Below are 20,535 nucleotides of genomic sequence, written 5' to 3' on the forward strand. Positions count from 1 at the left end.
AAATCTGGTGATCTTGCCCTCCAAATGTAATAAAGTTTAATTAGTTCTCATTTTCCCCATTATATATTTCCACAATCCCACTCTTGGCCTCCTCTTATGTTCTATATTTTGACCTTTAAAACTCTCTCTCTCTCTCTCTCTCTATATATATATATATATAAGCAGTGATTTCCAGCAGGAATTGAACCTACGAATTTACCAATTATGAGTTGGGCGCTTTAACCATTCAGTCATGGATGCTTAACAACAGGAAAGATTTGTCAGATCCCTCCGCTTCGTTTGTCACGGATGAAGGACCTTCCCGCTAAAGAAGTGGAGCATCTCGGCTTTCTCCGCCTTTGGAACCAGGCGACTTAGTATGTTGTTATTCTTTGATCTGATTTTATCAAATCAGAATTGGAAGAATATGAGCTTTCGGTATCCATCAAATAAACCGAACAATTGTTACTAGGGGCAATCGCGGATATTTAAGGGATCGCATCGCAGATCTTTTTTATGGAAAAATCTTGTTGTAACCAAGGTAGGTGAAAAAGAAATTGTTAGCAAATTAGAATTAGAGTGTAATGCTTGGATGATCACCTGATCCCAAGCTCCGTATTTATAGTAATCAATCAGGGTACATGGATTCTACCAAAAAAAAATCAAGGTTACATGGACAGAATTGTCCCTAACATAGCCGACTCTAATAAAAGACTGAAAAGTCTAGAATACCCCCATGATATTCTGTCCTATATAATCCAACACTCCCCCGCAAGTTGGTGCATATATGTCACACATACCCAACTTGACTAAAATAGGATGAAACAATTTGCCACTCAACCCCTTAGTGAACACATCGGCTAACTGATCAGTAGACTTCATAAAGGGAACACAGATGAGTCTGGCTTCAAGCTTCTCCTTGATGAAATGTCTGTCAACCTCCACATGCTTAGTACGATCATGCTGGACAAGGTTATGAGCAATGCTAATAGCAGCCGTATTATCACAATACAACATCATGGGAAGATGGACAGCAATACCAATATCTTGCAACGATCCTCTAAGCCATAACAATTCACAGATTCTTTGTGCCATGACACGGAACTCTGCTTCAGCATTGGATCTTGCCACAACATTTTGCTTCTTGCTACGCCATGTGACAAGATTCCCACCCACAAAAGAGCAATATCCAGAGATGGATTTTCTGTCGGTAGAGCCAGCCCAATCAGCATTAGTGTAAGCTTCAACCTTTAGATGACCATTGGGAGATAAAAGTATTCATTTTCCTGGAGCAAACTTCAAATATTGTAGGATGCGAAGAACTGCCTCCATATGAGAGGAATAATGATCATGTATAAACTGGCTTACCAAACTTACAACAATAGCTATGTCTAGCTGTGTATGAGAGAGGTAGATAAGTTTGCCAACCAATCGTTGACAGCGACCTTTGTCAACTGGTTCACCTTCTTTCTCCTTGAGTCTTGTAGTAGCTTCCATGGGAGTGTCTGCAGGATGACACCTTAACAACCTAGTCTCAGATAATAGATCTAGGATATATTTTCTTTGAGAAAGGAAGATGCCCTTTGAAGATCGAGCAACCTCTGTCCCTTGAAAATATTTTAGAGTTCCCAGATCCTTTTTTTCGAACTCACGGCCAAGAAAGTGCTTCAGTTTGTTGATCTCATCACCATCATTTCCGGTTACCATAATATCGTCAACATAGACTATGAGAATGGTTACCTGATCATCAACTCGTTTGATGAACAAGGTATAATCAGCATTGCTTTGCTTGTATCCCACAGAAACCATAGCCTTGTGAAACCTGCCGAACCAAGCTCTAGGTGGCTGCTTCAACCCGTAGAGAGCACGCTTCAATTTACAGATCTTGCCCTTGGTCTTGTCATCAGAAAAAACCTGGTGGAATGTCCATATATACCTCTTCCTCTAGCTCTCCATAGAGGAAGGCATTCTTCACATCCAGCTGTTAAAGATCCCATCCAAGATTTACATCACAAGATAACAATACTCTTACAGTATTGAGTTTCGCCACTGGTGCGAAGGTTTTCTGATAGTCAATTCCATATGTCTAAGTGAAGCCCTTTGCAACCAGACGTGCCTTATATTTATTCACTGTCCCATCTACCTTCTGTTTGACCACAAACACCTATTTACATCCCACTGGTTTTTTCCCTGGAGGAAGAGTCACAAGATCCCATGTATAATTTTTTTTCAAAGCTCTCATTTCTTCCAACATTGCTGCCTTCCACTTTCCATCTGTAGAAGCTTCTTGCCAATTTTTAGGAATGAAAACAGAAGAAAGAGAGGACACAAATGCACAAAAAGATGGAGAAAGAGAACTATAAGAAACAAAACAAGATATGGGATGCTGAGTGCTAGTTCTAGTACCTTTGCGATGAGCAATAGGTAGGTCGAAAGGAGAAATCTTACCAGGAGAAGTAGGGTCTAGATCCAGAGTCGGCAACTAGATAGGTATTGGAGCTACAGTAGATTGAAGCTGCCCTTTTGTGGAACATCCTCTTTGATATGATGTTGGAGTTGTCAATTCTCTTATAAAATTCACCAATGGTTCTTTGGACAGGAGTCAACTCCCCTGAGTAGGAATTGCACCATCACTATTTTCCATGATCTCCCCCTGTATAGGATTCCCTTCGGCTAATGAAGGGGCAGCAGCCAGAGGAGCAGGATTTGTATGAGGAACAGGAACAGGAGAAGGGGAAGCAGATTCGGTCAAAGAAGGGGAAACCTCAAGAGGAGGGGGGGACAAAAGAGGAGGAACCTTAAGAGGCTGCAACACATCTTCACTAGAACTCTCCCCCTGAAGAGATGATGAAGAATAATAGGAAAGGCTTTCATGAAAAATGACATCCATATTGACTAGAGTACGACGGGCAGGGGGATAGCAACACTTGTAACCTTTCTGGGTTGGAGAATAAGCCAAAAAAATACACCGTAACCCATGGGGTTTAAGTTTGCTAGGAGACTTGGTATCCTTGGCATAACACACACAGCCAAACACTTTGGGTGAGACCACAAAGGAGGAATTCCCAAGTAAAACCTCAGCCAGACTACGGGAGTCAAGGACCCGAGTAGGTAACCAATTAATAAGATAGGCTGCAGTGAGAACAACATCCCCCTAATAATGAGGAGGAACATGTCGAGCAAATATCAATGCTTTGGCCACTTCTAGTAAGTGGCGGTTATTCCTCTCAGTCACACCATTTTGGGTTGGGGTATCAACACAACTAGTCTGGTGAATAATGCCATGGTCAGCAAGGTATTTTTGGAAGTGACCTTCCTTATACTCTGTGTCATTGTCACTTCTCAAAATTTTTAGAGTGGCCTGGAATTGAGTGTGGACCATCTTATGAAAATGCTGAAAACATGCAAAGACTTGATTTTTTGTATGCATAAGATTTACCCATGTGTTTCTAGAGTGACAGTCAATAAATGTATCAAACCAACGATGACCAGAAAGAGAAGTTTTATGACTAGGACCCCAAACATCAGAATGAACCATATGGAATAAAGAAGAACTTCTTTTATTTGAACTAAAATAAGTTAAACGTGTCTATTTGGCCAGAACACAAGCCTCACAAAAATATTCATCCTTATTACAACCTTGTACTAAAGTAGGAAACAAATAAGATAAAGTTCCTAATGGGGGGTAACCTAATCTAGAGTGCCATTGGTAAAGTTCAGAAGAGATCAAAGAGTTCTGGTGGAGTGGAGAAGGTAATGTTGGTGGAGAAGGACGACCATCATCAAGCAGGTACAATCTACCTTGCACTTTACCACATCCAATCGTCTTCTCTATCACCAGATCCTGAAAAAACACAGTGGGAAGGAAAAAAAGGTTACTTTGCAATTAAGATCAAGAGTAAGACTACTATTGGAGAGAAGGTTAGTAGTAAAATTAGGAATGTGTAAAACAAAAGACAAAGTAAGGGAAGAAGTGCAGTTAATGGTTCCTTTTCTAGAGATGGAAGAAAGGGAACCATCAGCTACCCTGACTTTGTCTTTCCTAGAAGTGGGAGAATAGCGATGAAAAAGGTCAGAAGAACCAGTCATGTGATCTGTGGCACCAGAATCTGTTATCCAAGGATGGGAGGCTACGGAAGCACAGTGGCCACTAAATGAGATACTGACTGGGCAAAATTTGAACCTAAAGGAGCAGAGGAATTAGCACTAGCTGATGTAGTAGAAGCGGCAGCAGCAAAAGACTTTAGCATACGTAGGAACGCCTATAGATCATCCTGGGATAGACCAATGTCAGTAGCAGGGGCCGTGGGAACAGTCTCAGTGTGATGCGCCTTGGTTTTTGATTTTTTCTTGGCCGCCTGTTTTGCTTCAAAGTCAGCTGGTTTTCCATGAAGCTTCCAACATTTCTCTTTGTTGTGGTAGGGCTTGTTACAGTGCTCACATGTAACAATACCCTTAGGAGAATCACTAGAAGAAAGATTCCCAACAGTTATAGGAGTAGCCGTGGCAACAGTCTGGAGGGCTGATCTGTCAGTAGTAGTAGGATGCAACATAGCGGCCCTACGGTTTTCTTTAGAGGAGACCAAGGCATAGGACTGTTCAAGTGTGGGAAAAGGAGTGTGGCCCAACACTTAGACACAAATCTGGTCATACTCCACATTTAATCAGCCAGAAAATCATAAACCCGTATCTTGTCAACATGCTTCTTATAGGCAGCAACATCAACAGATGTAGTGGGGTGGAAATTGGAAAAATGATCCAATTGTTGCCAAAGGCTGCGTAGGGTAGCATAATATTTGGAGACAGATAATTCCCCCCGAGTAGTGTGATTGACCTTTTTTCGGAGTTCATAAACCTGGGCATCATTACCAAGCTGTTCGTATGTTTCTATGTAGGCAGACCATATCTGAGAGGCTGTATCAAGGAGTAGAAACCCACTGGTATGGTCTGGTTGCATTGAACCAATTAAATAGGACATGAGTACACCATTATTGGAGATCTACCTATCTTGAAGAGGACCAGGGACAGTTGGCATAACAGTCGTGCCATTAATATGGCCAGTAAGCCCACGGCCAGCAATGACAAAGAATGCAGATTGAGACCATAGCAGGTAATTAGAGCCATCCAGTTTAGTAGGATTAGGAGGAAAATTATGACATTCAGTCCTACCTTGTCCATCGGTAACCGAAGTACCAGTAGAAATTTCTGAGTCACCCATAAGTATAGCAAAGACAAACCCAAATCGCAGAGAAGGGCTGTTGTGATGAGAAACCCAAGAAACACTCCAAGAGAAGGTCCAGAAATTGGAGGAGGAACCCTTTAAAGAGGATAATATATTTCTCCAACAATCAGCAGAAACAAGCAGGCCAATCCCCTAGATCGATTTTTTCATTTTCTCAAAACCCTGATTTTGGTGAGATCGATGTAGGGGAGAATGCTTAAAAAATCGATGGATGAGGCTGAAGAATGGCTTGAGTATGCTTTGATGAGTGCTTGATCACCCTTCCAAAAATCAGCATCAACAGAAATCAACAACTCCAAGATTGATATTTTCAGGGTTTTGGGAAAAACCTGAGTGGAGAAAAAAATCGATCTATGAGGAGGTCTTCAGTATGGCTGGAGATAGAGGCTTGTCCAATAAATCTTCCGCTGTTCTTGACCTTCAACAAGATGAACTGATTCCTTGTAGTTTAGATTGAATCAGTCCAAAAAACTTGAAGTCTTCAAATATCGCAGACAGAGTGCAAGCTTCTATCGATCAGAATTCTTGTATCATTGAATGAGGTGATGGAGCGCAGCAACTGGATCTATGGATCACTTCATCAGTGCTGCCCTAATGTGAGAATAAAGAATAAAAGGGAAAGAAGTGGAGAGGAAAGGGAGACCAAGAAAGAGAGAGGGGAAGAAGAAACCGAGAATGGAAGAGTGGGGAGCCCTAATTCGAAATCTGCTCTGATATATGTTAGCAAATTAGAATTAGAGTGTAATGCTTGGATGATCAATGACTGATCCCAAGCTCTGTATTTATAATAATCAATCAAGGTAACATGGACAGAATTGCCCCTAACATAGCCGACTCTAATATAGAGTCCGCTGTACATAATAAAAGACTGAAAAGTCCAGAATACCCCCACAGTATTCTGTCCCATACAATCCAACAGAAATTTTAACCTTACTTTTCCCCCTTCTAGTATAACAAAATTCTTTTATCAATATGGGTAAATCTTGTAATTTCACATGGACAATGACACCTCTTGAAAATAACATAATTATAAGTCACTTTCAAATTATTTTGAAAATTCTTTTTTACCCCCGACTTAAATAACCTCTGGGAATAAGACATGGGGCAATTAAAACTTAAAAGAAGGTTACAACTTCTCACTTCACTACCTTGGTGACAAGAAGATGCACCCTTTACATTTATAAAATGAAAAATACCTGGAAAATATGCCTGGGATATAACATAAGGTGCTTTGACCTTGCCAAGGCATCACCTAGGGGTCAAGGCCGTTGGCCACCGTTGTCACTTTTTTTAATAGAATTCATTATATAAAAATTGGGAGAAGCAAAAGAAAGAAAAAGAAAGTGTCAACCTTTAGGCTGCCCACTGCACAAGACTTCTCATTGGGGACCATGTTACATGAACAATAACATGCCACTTTGCAATTTTGCATAAAAAAATCAAAGACCCCATTAAAGTTGTTCAGAACTGAAGACCAAAAATCAATGACTGCTCTCTTATCGTAACTTCTCCAGAAGTGGGAGTGCTTTTAGATACTCTTCTCTCCTTGGTTGCTTCAGAATAGTCATAAGGGATCATCCTTAACATCATCTGATTAGGCTGGCCAAGGCCACCAGGCTGCCAATAGTACATGAGCTTCATTGAACTTTTTGGCATGTCCAAAGGCTCCTAGAAGAAGGATAATTGCCAGCAACGTATCTTTCTAGAAAGGGCAGAATGCGAATGAAGGTGGTTGACTGACCATCTTTCTGCTTGATTGAGTAAGCTAATTGGATGATGAACCACCAATATTTTTTGAACAATGTAGTTCATGAAGTAGGCATGAGTCTGAGAATCCTTAAATTAGCCTGCAGATGGACCCATCAAAATTCTAAGTATAAAAACAGCACTAAAATAATAAAAATTGATCTAATAACAAGAGTATCCAGAATGGCCAATTACAACCTAAAACCCATAATCAAAGCCCATGCCCCAAAACTCATAATATATAAATAAAAACAACTGAAATAAAAGACACTAATAACTATTAATGATATTGAGACTGAGTTCATCCTTCTTCGTTGAATAGAACCCCAAGGGTCACTATTTGGTGAATGACAACACCCTCTTATATGAAGGCAAATATGAGGCCACTTTGGAAGATGTCTCCGCACCAATTATGGACAAATTTTTAAGGAATTTGGGACTAATTAGGAATAATAGAGTTTTTTTTTTTTTTTTTTTTTGGGGGGGGGGGGTCGGGGAGGGAGAAGAGTAGTATTTCTGGCCTTGCGCAGATGCTTGTGAGCCCTGCTAGCGACTAATTGTATATTTGTATTTCTATAAAAGAACCCACAACCCTATTACTCTAGGACCCTCTAATCTTATACTAACATTGCTTGAGGGCTAAATTATTCTTGTCAAAGATAAGTTTTGGTTGACTTGTTCAATAATACTATGCTTTCATCGTACTTTTACCCCTGATGTATTTTTTCCAAAAGGGTTTGCTTCTCAAGCTTTGTTTTGGAGTTCTTATGGTGAATTGTCATTGTGACATTCAGGAACTTTTTTCAAAACTGAATATTATTGGAAGCATAGCAGCAGATATGTTTGTCGGCAGGGAAAGGTTTGCAACTATTTTGTTGATGAGACTCACAGAGACTGTCATCTTATGGCTTTCGAATGACCAAAGCTTTTGGGATGATATGGAGGAAGGGCCAAAGCCTTTGGGTCCTCTTGGTCTTCAACAGGTATGAATTTGATATCTTCTACTTTATTCTGTTTTACATTACTGTGTGAACCTAATATCTTACTGTTGGTGGATTTTTGTGCAGTTCTATCTCGATATGAAGTTTGTCATCTATTTTTCATCCCAAGGGCGCTATTTATCTCGTAATTTGAATCAAGTAATTAATGACATCATATCTAGAGCCATGTCAGCATTTTCTACGACTGGAATGGATCCAAACAGGTGTGCTATTATTTAGTACTTTGTTTGCACTTACAATTTACAACATATCAAATATTCTTGTTTTCACTCGGTTGATTTGTCTAGTTAGTTGCGTGGTTTGTATCATTGATGTTTACCTTTTGCTTGGCTCTAACCTAGTACAAAGAATCGAACCCTAACACATTTACTTAAATGAAGTAATCAAAGTGAAAGTGTTATTGTTTTCGGTGGGAAATCAAATCTGATCCTTTCTCTACTTAAAATTGCTGATGTTGAGTTGACCCTAGATGTTTTGTATGAAGTTCATGGATTTGAAACTACTTTCCATAATTACTTGTTTAATTTTTTTTTAGAATTGTATTATCAATATCATAGTTGTCAAGGCGTTGCCTTGGGCTTCTTGATTTTGGACCCTCTCCAACGCCTTGGGTTGCCTAGACGCTGTGGCAACTATGATCAATATTGAAGATCCACTTTCTTTTCTTAGTGCTCTAACTCATCATTCATTTCCTACAATCCATTCCGAGATTTACCTTGTTTCAACTGGTGTAATGAGCTCAATGCCCCCATGCCTAACTCTAAGGAAGTACCAAACTGCTGTTCTAGTATATGTTAGCAGCAGTTTGGGTTATAGCATAGGTGCAGTTTTTGATGTAGTTGCGTTTTGGACTGGAACAACCCACTTTGGAGACCCAAGCTGAGATGCAACCGGTCCAACCCGGATTTTTGGGGTTGAAGGGGTTAATTAGCTACTTGGGTATATCTTTGTGGTTGCGTTCTCTTTTGGTAGAGATTTATTTCAATATCGGCTCCGTTTGTTTCGGCGTAAAATTTTCCACGGCAAATTTTACTTCGTAAGTGTAAAATTTTACATGTTGAAAAGTTTTCTAATGTTTGTTTTACATGTTGAAAAGTTTTCTAATGTTTGTTTCCATCAAAAAACAAACATTGCAACACTTTCCAACATTTAAAATTTTACATCTAATTTTTTTTTAAGTTAAAATTTTCAAGTAAAATTTTCCAGGTAAATTTTACATTGAAACAAACGGAGCTGTAATATTTTATTTAGAAGGTTGGATATGTGCCTCAGTGCACAGAAGCATAGGAGGGAACCTATGTACCCTAAGATAAAGTAGTGGAGATTAAAGGGGAGTCCCTAAGGACATTTTTTGATAAGGTGGTCAAACAAGGAAAATGGGACTTTGAGGGAGACACCAATGCTATGTGGAACAAGATGATGACATGCATTAAGAGGGTTGGCAAGTAGTCATCAGGCCCCTAGGTAGACTTGGTGGTGGAATGATGAGGTCCAAGCAGCTATTAAGACCAAGAAAGATTGTTTTAAGACTTGACAAAGGACTAAAGAAATAGAGGATAAAAAGAGGTATAATGATGCCAGAAACGAAGCTAGGAAGATTATGGGGATGGCTAGGGCGAAGAAATATGAGGATCTCTATATCAACCTAAACACAAAAGAAGGGGAGAAAGCTATCTATAAGATAGCTAAGATGAGAAATAGGAAGAGTAGATTATTGGAGAAGTTACACGGTTTACTAAGAAATCCTTACCCATCACCTACTTGGGATTTCCACTTTATATTGGCAGATTGAAAATTACTTTTTTTTGATGAGTTGTTAGCCAAACTCAGATCTAAAATGGCAGGATGGAAGGGTATATTGCTTTCTTCGGGAGCTAGATTGATCCTGCTTAAGCATGTTTTAGCTTCTATGCCAATCTATATTCTGTCTAACTTGGGAGGTTCCTAAAACTTTGATTAAAAGACTTTACTTTATTTGCTCCAACTTTCTTTGGGGCTCTACTGAGTTTAGAAACAAACATCACTGGGTGAACTTTAGAAAAATCTGCAAACTGATTAATGAGGGCGGCCTGGGCATCCGTTCCTTTGAGGAAATTAGTACAACTATGAGGTTAAAGGGGCTTTGGCGAATGCTTTCTGAAAAGACCTTATGAGCTGCCTTCTTTAAGGCAAAGTTTTTAAAGGGGGAGCACATTATTTTTGCTCAAAAAAGAAGAATAGGCTCTAAAACTTGGAGGAAGGTCATGGCCCTGAAGATGACATTGAAGCCCAGAACATCGAGAACATGCAAGATGATTGATGACTCGATGGTCAAGCCGTCCATGTAAAACCCACATGGATGGACCCCACGTTGCAGTTGAACAATTTAATTTCGTTCTTATCCTGACATGTGAAGCCCATGTGAAGATGGACCTCACAGAAAATAGAGACGTCAACGGAAATAATTCGTTTATTCTCAAAGCTTCTGGTTACTGTTTCAAAAAGCAAGTGAGTATTTAAAAACTATTCATAACTTTTGAGAATGGTTTTGACGAATCTTAAGAGTTACTATGAATAAAGTCGCTGTAGCAGCACTATGCAGGGGACAAGATACTATTCATGTGAAGATTATTCTTGTGAATAGTATTTTTTTTTTTTTTTTTGATTTTCTATATAAAGAGCTCATTCGTTCAATACATGGAAATACAAAGAGGATCTTACAAAGAACACAAAACCATGCACTAAGATTGAAAGAAAAAAAGAACTCAGGGGATTACAAGGGAGAACTCTCGGAAGTGACTAATCTCGGGAAGCTTACTTACAAATGAGTGAATGAGCTCTATAAATAGAAAACCAAAAAATTACTATTCATAGAAAAAGTCTTCACATGAATAGTGTTTTATTATTCAATGAATAGTGTCTTGTCTCTTACATAGTGTTGCTACAGTGATCTGATGAATAGTAAGTCTTACGAATTCATCAAAACCATTCTCAAAAGTTATGAATATTTTTACTATTCACTTGCTTTTTTGAACAGTAACCAGAAGCTTTGAGAAGAACGAATTGTTTCTGTTGACGTCTCTATCTTTTGTTGGGTCCATCTTCATATGAGCTTCACATGTCAGGATAAGAACAAATTTTAATCGTTCGGCTGCAAAGTGGAATCCATGTACGTGGGTTTCACATGGAGGGATAGTTTAATAGGTTTGGGTTTAGGACCAATGAACTAAAACTCGGAACTCGACCAGGTCTCGACCTTGGGAAAAACCGAGTTGACTCGAGGTATCTCGAGATCTCGGTCGAGTTGGTGCATTTTTTTTTTCAACTCGAAACCTGGTTTCAGTGGGTTTTAGACCTAGTTTTGCTCTGAAACTTGGTACTTAGCCTATTTTAGGCCATTTAAAGACAATGACTATCAGATTTTGTAAAAACAAAATCCAAATAGGAGTTTCACTTCGTGGAAAACCAGGACATACATTTACTTATGCCAGAAACAAGGACAGACACAGGACAAACACTTATTTATGCCTAATATCATTTAAGTAAATGTTTTACAATAAGATATTATTTATAAATAAGCAAATACCCCTTATTTGAATCCAATAAAAATAGTTTTTAAAAAATCAAATACCAAAAGGAAAAAAAGTCAACCCCCCAGTTCTAGAACAAAAATTGGATCTTCGACGGTAGATGCAGTTTTCAACTTTCTAATGTTGGGGTTTTTCTCAAATATAAAAATTCCATAAATCTTAATATGGTAAAACATTGCTAAAAACCAAAAGTGCGGTAAAATATTCATTTGTTTTGATGTCCAAAAAATATTTTCATTCAGAGCGATTTTGACAGCATTCGCGCACACCAAATTAAGTTTGACCGGTATCTGCGGGAATGATTTGGAAGGTCCAAAACCAAAAAGAGTGGTATTTGCTAGCAACAACATAATGGAGGCAGTCAATCAATATAGATTGATCCAAAATCTGATTCAAATCCAAGCTTAAATCTGATTTATATTGAAGGAGTTATGTACCGGTCAAACTTAATTTAGTGTGCGCAAATTTTGCCAAAATCGCTCTGAATGAAAATAATTTTTTGGACATCAAAACAAATGAATAGTTTACCGCACTTTTGGTTTTTAGCAATGTTTTACCATATTAAGATTTATTGGATTTTTAGATCTGAGAAAGACCCCAACATTAGAAAGTTGAAAATTGCACCCATAGTTCAAAATCTCGATCGAGATTTCGGATATTTCGACCTCCTCGAAATAAAATGCCACCTCGAATAAAAAAAATACAAAAATTCGATTGAAATTCTCGAAATTTAGAGATATCTCGAGATTTTTCAAAATTTCGAGATTTCGAGTTTCTCGAGAAATTGCTTTATATAAATGAACATGTTTCGTCAGTCTCGGTCGAAATTTCGACCGAGACTGAGAAACAGCTCTGGTTTTGCACTTTTGCTTGGTTTTTGAAGGTTTTTGCTCATTTCTTCTCCATTCTTCCACTTCCCACTTGAATCCTTGCCGCATCTACGCCGGAATCACTTGGAGAACAAACTTCTTAGCACATTTGCGAAGCCTTTCCACTATTCCAGGTAAAATCATATTCTCAAAATTGATTTTTTTTAGGGAAATGCATGATCAACATGTTTGTTTGTGATGAAATAAATATATGTTAGACACCGGAAGCCGATCTACGATGTTTTAGGGAAATACATGTTCGTTTATGATGAAATAAATATATGGTGGTCCTGGTGGAGATGGTGATGATGGAGGTGATGATGAAGGTAATGATGGACGTGATGATGATGGTGATGGTGGTCAAGCATATGAGGGAACTCGAGTCCCGTTTGTGGTACAAGAGCAGCAAGAGGCAATCCGTGCCCCCACACCAGCCACACAACCCACATCGTCCACCTCGACCTACTCAAGAAAGCAGCGTGGCCAGTCCCGTCCTGGTGGTCGTGGTATTGGTACTAGTAGGCAGGCTGAGCTTATTGACATTGATGCCCTATCTGGCTCTGTTGGTGGACTGAGTATTGGCGATAGAGACAGTAGATCTAGTGGGCATTTCCGTGCCCCATCTTTTCATGTAGACAGCAGTCCATCTCCAGCACAATTAGAGCATGGTTCATCTTATTCACATCCATATGGCAAAGGGCATTCTGGGCAGTACACTTGGGGGCAGCAGCCTATATCTTCTCCGTCCATTCCCAGTTTTGAGTATGACTCCCACTCACAGGGATATAGTGGATCGTCTTTTGTGGATGATTTCTTTTCCTACCCTGGCTACCCAACCCACCAGCCGCAGCCGTACAACCCGTACATGCTCCCAGAGCCGTCATATGACTCATATCATAGTGGATCAGTGGGTAGTACTTCTTCACAGTTTGGTGACCTATATCCTAGGATAGGTTACCTTCAGCATGTTGATGATGCAGTTTACATGGCCACTGTGGATGACTACATTCGCTTCTTCTCCCAGACTATGACGTGGCATGCATTTGTCCTACAGTCGGAGAGCAATACACGTTGGCTCCAGCGGACCATGAGTGGGGTTGATCCTGGACAGCGGAGTAGTTATTATTAGCAAATTTGTAAACATTTGAGATGAATGATGACTAGTTGACTACTTGACTTGTAGCCTTGTAGGGGACAATTGGGGATATTGACATATTGTGATTTGGAATGTTTGATATCATCTTCTTAAATCTTAACTCTTAAGTTGTTATTTGTTAACTTGTTATTGACATGATGTCTTATGTACTTAATATTATGATTTATGACTTAACTTATGAATCATTATGTTTCCAACTTAGTTCCAAGTCAATTTACTTGTTTAATGTACAATGTGTATGTGTAAATGTGTAATTAACTAATTTATACACTTATACATTAGGGTTCGATCGTACGTTGCCAATCAATGGTGCACATCCAAAACACCATTTTGGGTGACTATTTTTGCAATTTAAACATTTAAATGTGTTTATATAGCCTAAAATAGGGTTTCCATGAAGTTTCAGGCCTTAACTTGGCCTAAAACCCACCGAAATGACCTACTGAAACATACCAGAAAAAATACAATATTTCGACCGAAATATCCGAAATTTCGAATATTTCGGTCAGCCCGAAATACCGAAACGAAACGAAACGAAACGAGTTCTCGAACTATGATTGCACTTACCGCCGAAAATCTAGTTTTGTTCTTGAATTGAGGGGGTTGACTTTTTTTCCTTTTGGAATTTGATTTTTAACTATTTTTATTGGATTCAAACAGGGGGTATTTGCTTATTTATGAATAATATCTTTTGTTAATGAAATACAAATACAAAACCATTGACTTAAATGATATTAGGCATAAATAAGTATCTGTCCTGGTTTCTGGAATAAATAAATATCTGTATACCAAGGTTTGCATAGATAAGTGTCTATATACATAGATTTCCCACCGAGATCTCGGCGAGATATGACACTCATATAAAGGGGTTTGGGTCGAGATTCTCGAGATCTCGCTCCAGTTGTTGCACTTTATTGTTTCATATGCCATCTCGTCTAGACCCTGGAAAAAAATGAGATCTAACTCGAGATCTCGTGAGTTTTAGTTCTATATTTAGGACAGGGTTAGGTTTAGTATTAGGGAAGGGGTCAGGAATATCAAGAAGGTCAAGGGATTGAATAAAATCAGGTCTGCAGCAGGTGTACTCTCTGTCTAGTTCAATAGGTAGGCCAAAGACTGGGTTTTGAAGGAATTTTGTGAGAAATTCTGTGGCAACAATCTGCTGAGCAGATTGGGCTGAAACAAAGATCGAGTGTGGGTCTTGGAGGGGGGAAGGTGTGCTAAAAAGATTGAAGAAAGTAATGGCTAGAATGCTAGATTGGACAGGGGGTTGAGGGAAAGAAAATAGAAAGTTAGGCTCAAAAATATAAAGTAACCTTAGAACAATAGGTTGGGAGTAGCTCGGTTGAAGGGACGAGGCTTCTGATGGCTTGAGAATTTGAAGGGGATGAAAAACAACAACTGAAATCAACCTCCTGGGCTTCCCACCGCAAGGAGTCAACTGGATCATACACCAGTTCCTTTCTCCATGGATTAAACACCAAGGAAAACTTCCAACAGAAGCAAACATGCATAACAGCTGTATTTGAGAATCAAAATCGTGGCCTAGTATGGCCTCCTGGGTTGCTTTTATAGATTGCAATGAAAGAGAATGGCAAGGAGTCAAAATTAGAAAGACTCAAATTAGAAACTTCCAACCTTGACCCCTTGCTTGGGTTACAAGACACTGCCAGCCCAAATAAATTGTGGCTGATGTGAGACTGACTATTCTAATAACAACTTAAATAAATAAAAGACTCGACTAAACTATAGGACCACCACTTAAATTAGACCAGCTGAACCAACTGGTTCACTGGTTCATTCACAAGACTCAAAAAAAAAAAACGTAGGCAACCCAATAGAACCACCAGCAGCAGCCTTCTCAAAATCTTCCTTGAATTACACCCTTGGTTCTACATCACTTTGCTCAACGACAGATCAATTTGTTGAAGGAAGAGTCCATACAGTCAGATGTGCCAAGTCTCATCGAGATTCTCTTGCATTAGTTGAAGTTGTTGACGGATGACGAACAAGAGAATTTTATCCATCAATCAGATGTGCTCTGTTACCAATTGTTGTGGAACCTGGGTCACAAAATCATATTTCAGTTCGCTATGGGCTTACCTGATTTAACAAAAGTCCAAGTACTAGAAGGTAGTGATAAACTTGTAATAAACCAGATTGTCCAAGGGTTTACTTTGTAGGTAAAGGGGAGGACATAAAAGGTATTGGAATAATAGTTTGAGGACAGACTTTGAAGCAAAACTAAAATAAAGACAAAATAGAATAAACTAAATAGGGAGGGGCAAAAGGGGAAGTAAACCCCAAAGAAGCATTATCATTTGGGGGGGGGGGTTGCTTTATGTTCAACTGCAAGACACCTAAAACCAGCGGCTGGGAGGTTCCACTGCGAAGGAGAAATCTCCCACACGAGATATTTGATAATGATTGAATTTTGGACCTGATTTTCTACTACGGATCCTCTGAACACCAGGTTCAACTGTGTTGGGCTTAGGAGTTCTAGGGTTTGAATCGCCCTAGGGGAGGAAGCTTACTCCCTGATTTGGAGAGAGGAATAAGAAGGATCGAAGAAGATGGCTTCAGTTACATAGAGCTGCAAGTATTACCCAGACACAGAAATCATCAGCAAAAGAAAAGAATAACAAAAAATAAAGGGTAGAAGAAGAATAAGAAGAAGAAAGGTCTTGCAGGAGAGAGGCCACATATTCAACCAAAATTTAACAATTAAGCTCTAGTCTCAAACTCCACTGCGAAGGAGAAATCTCCCACATGAGATGTCTGATAATGATTGAATTTTGGACCTGATTCTCTACTACGGATCCTCTGTGAACACCAGGTTCAACTGTGTTGGACTTAGGAGTTCTAGGGTTTGAATTGCCCTAGGCATGGTTCGAGAACTCGGTTTCGGTACTGGTTTCGCCCAGCCAAAAAACCGAGTTGGGCTGAGATCTTGGCGAGCTGGTGCACTTTTTTTTTTTGAACTCGTTTGAAGGTTTCGGTGGGTTTTTGACCTAGTTTGGTAATGAAACTTGGTATACAACCTATTTTGGGCCATTTAAACACAATGACACTATCAAATTTTCCAAAATCAAAGTCCGAATAGGAGTTTGACTTCAGACCCTAGATTGGTAGGCTACAATGTGCTAAATTACTAATAGGCCCTATTGTACACATAAGTTAGTAATAGAAAGCAATCAAAGCATACAATTAATGTAGAACGACTTACTTAAATAAGCATTAGAAATATAAAAGTGTAAAATACATCAATCTTAACATATACTTCTATGATTCCAAGCCAAAGTTTCGAAGCAAGTTAGTCTTTGTATGTGACACATAGGCTTCCCATGTCATAGTGCTGCTGAAGCATTTCACGTACTCTTCCGCATAATACATAGAAGTGTTGTCGATGATTGTTGACATATCTCTACACAATCTGGCAAGTTTTCCATTGAAAAATGGGATCAAAACCAATTTTTTCAAGTTTCTTGGACCCTCACTGTCGAGACAACCAGAACACCGAGACCAGTCGAGATCATGGTCTCGGTCGAGTTAAAGCATAACTTAAAGTGGGGTTTGGTTCAGTCTCGGTCGAATCAAGATCTCAATCTCAACCGAAACATTGTAGTTTTCCATTTTGCCTTCCATCTCATCTCGCCTTTTGAAAATAGCGAGATATTACCGAGATCTCGGCGAGTTCTTGTTCCATGGGCCTAGGAGAGGAAGCTTACTCCCTGATTTGGAGAGAGGAATAAGAGGATCGAAGAAGATGGCTTCAGTTACATAGAGCTGCAAGTATTACCCAGACATAGATATCACCTGCAAAAGAAAAGAACAACAAAAAAAAAAAGGGTAGAAGAAGAATAAGAAGAAGAAAGGTCTTGCAGGAGAGATGGAAGGCAACACATTCAACAAAAATTCAACAATTTGAAGCTCTAGTCTGAAACTCCATTGTAGGTACAACCTATATAAAAGAAGAAACCCAACTAATGAAGGGTAACTAGGGGTCTAGGAAACAAACTCAAATAAGGAAACTGGAAAATAAATCTAATCTACCACGTATCTACCAATCCTATCTAGTATTCCCCACTATAAAAGATTAAAAAAAATTCAAAATAATTAAACTACTAATATCCTAGAAAACCAGAAAAAAGGTTGGGGGACCTGATTCATCTTGGTCTGGATGGCCAGACTGGTCAAGACGGTTCAGCCACGAATCTGCATCAGTTTTTTTGTTAGTTGTCTTTTTCCTCATTTTTCTTTTTTTTTTTTTGTTTTTTTTGGGGGTGGGGATGGTGGAGAGGGGAGGACAGGGAGCTTAGATCGGCTACCTAATCAGCTGGTGAGGAAGTAAGATATGTTGTGTTGTTGAAAGGTGGATCATGTGAAGGATGCCATTGGCTTGCCATTGTAGTTTTAGGGCAAGAGATCTCTACTTGGTTGCATGGTCTCTACACAAGACTGGGCCAATGGGTGAGAACACCTGGGAATCTACCCAGGGGGCAGAGGCAACGTCATCTCACGGTGTCCTGTGAGAGGGCGTAGGAAACACCACCAAGTAGAGATCTTTTTCCCGTAGTTTTAATATATCATTTTGGAGCTTGTTACTCATTCTTTGAATTGTCTAGAGGTTTAAGAACTGCCAGAAGTGAAATAAAAGGGTCAATCATGGTCATAGCTCTGCGAAACCATACATCACAGTCAAAAACAGTTGGAGAAACGAATATGAAGGACCTAGCAATGGTATCATCTCATCTTGTGCATAACGTTCTCGGATTTAATTGCAGTCATATTGAAGGATAAGCCTTCAAAATGCTGTACTCAAGCTGAGTGAAGACTTAAGAGGCATTGCATGTGGATTTTCTTGGATCATAGACTTATTTTCAAATAACTGCAGATATGGTCAAGTGCTTTCAAGACTCTTTTTGACTCTTAAGTCCCTCATCTCTGACTTATTTATAAGTCATGAGGGGTTGTACCAAAAAAAAAAAGAAGAGAGGTTGAGGGGAAGACCTGGCCACCGAACTTCTCTATACCTGTGTATTTTGTAGGCAGTGAGTAAGCAATTTGACTGGTTTAGGGGTGGTTATTTTTCTTGTTAACTTTGGTGAGAACAAATGCATCTTATCCTATTTTTCTGATAAATCCCGCTTTGTTGCAATATTTCTGGTTGTACATTCTTGTTGCTTTAATTTATTTGTTTCTTCTTAGGAAATTTTTTTTTATATTTCTTCTTACATCAGTTATTGTTTCTATTTGAATTTGCTTGATGTCAACGTTTACTTCTGGCATTTAAATATTTGGTTTTCTGAAAACTTAGTATCTATATTTGCTGTCAGTGTACTGCCCGAAGATGATTGGTTTATAGACGTTTGTCAAGAAGCTGTGGAGAGGCTGACTGGAAAAGTAAAAGCTATCAATGGAGATCGCGATCTCAACAGTCCTAGAGAAGTTAACAGCCCCACTGCTTCTATCTCTGCACAATCAGTTTCATCTCTTAGGTCTCATGGGAGCTCCTAGTATGCTTTCTTCACCCTTGTATATTAGAGAGCAATGCAAAACCAGTCTAGGAGATTCTAATGTGGCCACCTGGCTATTCTAGTGATCACTCAACACGTGTTAACATATTTGTCTGCTACTGCTGGGGTTTGTGGTGCTCAAATCCTTGTATAAATAGCAACCATTTATTATCCCCCTTTCTTTTAAATTTCCATTTTGTTTTAGATGTTATTCCAAGATTTTCATTTCTTTAATTCATGCTTGCTTGGTTGTAAGTTGAGAATTCTTTCTTCCCAGTGTTGGGTAGGGTGTTCGAGTTTGTAAATGTTGATGAAGCTGTTCTTACTCTATACTCCAGATTGTATCATTCTTTCACTAGTTATATGATAAGCTAGACCATTTTTCATCGAACACAAATCACATGAAGATTCTTAACCTCAAGGTACTAAGGGGCAATCAACTCTATATCAAGAGGGAGAAATGCTCATTTGCAAAGGAGGAGGTGATGTTCCTTGGCCACAAGATCGGAGGTGGAACGTTAAGGATGGATGAGAGTAAGGTAAAGGCTATCCAGGATTGGGAAGCTCCTACCAAGGTCACTGAGCTAAGGTCTTTCCTTGGCTTGGTGAACGACTATCGGGGGTCTTTCTCTTTAACAAGATAGTAAAGAAATTGGAAGTACTGATTGTTACATATATGAAATTTTATCGTGAAGTAATGACGATGTACAAGGCATAAGAGACAAGAAGGAATAGCCATGCCAAAAAATCCTAACTGGGGACTAAACAATAGGATTGGGACCCAAATACAGGGATTGCGTATTAGGCCCCTCCCTAGCTAACTAATAACCCAGCGAATCAGCAGGTTGCATCTTCCACTAGTTGCTACATTTGTTTTTGATGTAAAATTTGTTGAAAAAATTTTCAACGTTTGTTTGCCGTTTATTTTACATTTTAAAATTATTTAAAATAATTACTTAAGATGTCATTATAACAAATTTTAATTAGACATTCCATATTATATGGTTGTAAAAACCATATATTGATATGGGGTCCACAATTGCATTAGTTTTATGTGATCCAATGTTATAATCATCAATTGTTGCCGAAGCTTATAAAACACACATGATTTCAAGGGAAAAGAGTAATCTTTTGGAGATAAGGAAGCATGGTATAAATGCAACCTGATTTTTTAATCCACATTGAGGATGGTCCATTATTTATTAAGCTTTTCTATTGTAGCTGTAGAAGTTGGACCTCAGCGCAACGATAAGGTTGCTCCATGGCACATTATAACCCTCTCCAAACCCCACAGTGGAGAGGGGGACCGTTATCGTGTTAAGTACTTGACGTGGTCAAGTGTGCATCGTGCGGCTGGGCACCGCCCATGTGTGCACGGTGGGGCCCATTGTGCGCACATGGGCGGGCCCCACCGTGCACACATGGGTGGTGCCCAGCCGCACGATGCACACTTGACC

General features: G+C 39.2%; 1 protein-coding gene across 1 annotated transcript in view; it reads left to right on the forward strand.

Moving 5' to 3' along the window:
- Positions 1 to 19,469, forward strand: part of LOC122659746 (exocyst complex component EXO84B-like) — a 41,921-nt gene extending 22,452 nt beyond the window's left edge. The window contains exons 5-7 of the mRNA XM_043854865.1: positions 7,762 to 7,950; positions 8,035 to 8,171; positions 18,899 to 19,469. Coding sequence (XP_043710800.1) covers positions 7,762 to 7,950; positions 8,035 to 8,171; positions 18,899 to 19,079 — 507 coding nt within the window. The 3' untranslated portion in view covers positions 19,080 to 19,469. The remainder of the gene's footprint in view (positions 1 to 7,761; positions 7,951 to 8,034; positions 8,172 to 18,898) is intronic.
- Positions 19,470 to 20,535: the final 1,066 nt, after the last annotated feature.

Source organism: Telopea speciosissima, chromosome 4, assembly GCF_018873765.1.
Source record: "Telopea speciosissima isolate NSW1024214 ecotype Mountain lineage chromosome 4, Tspe_v1, whole genome shotgun sequence".
Taxonomy (NCBI): Eukaryota; Viridiplantae; Streptophyta; class Magnoliopsida; order Proteales; family Proteaceae; genus Telopea; species Telopea speciosissima.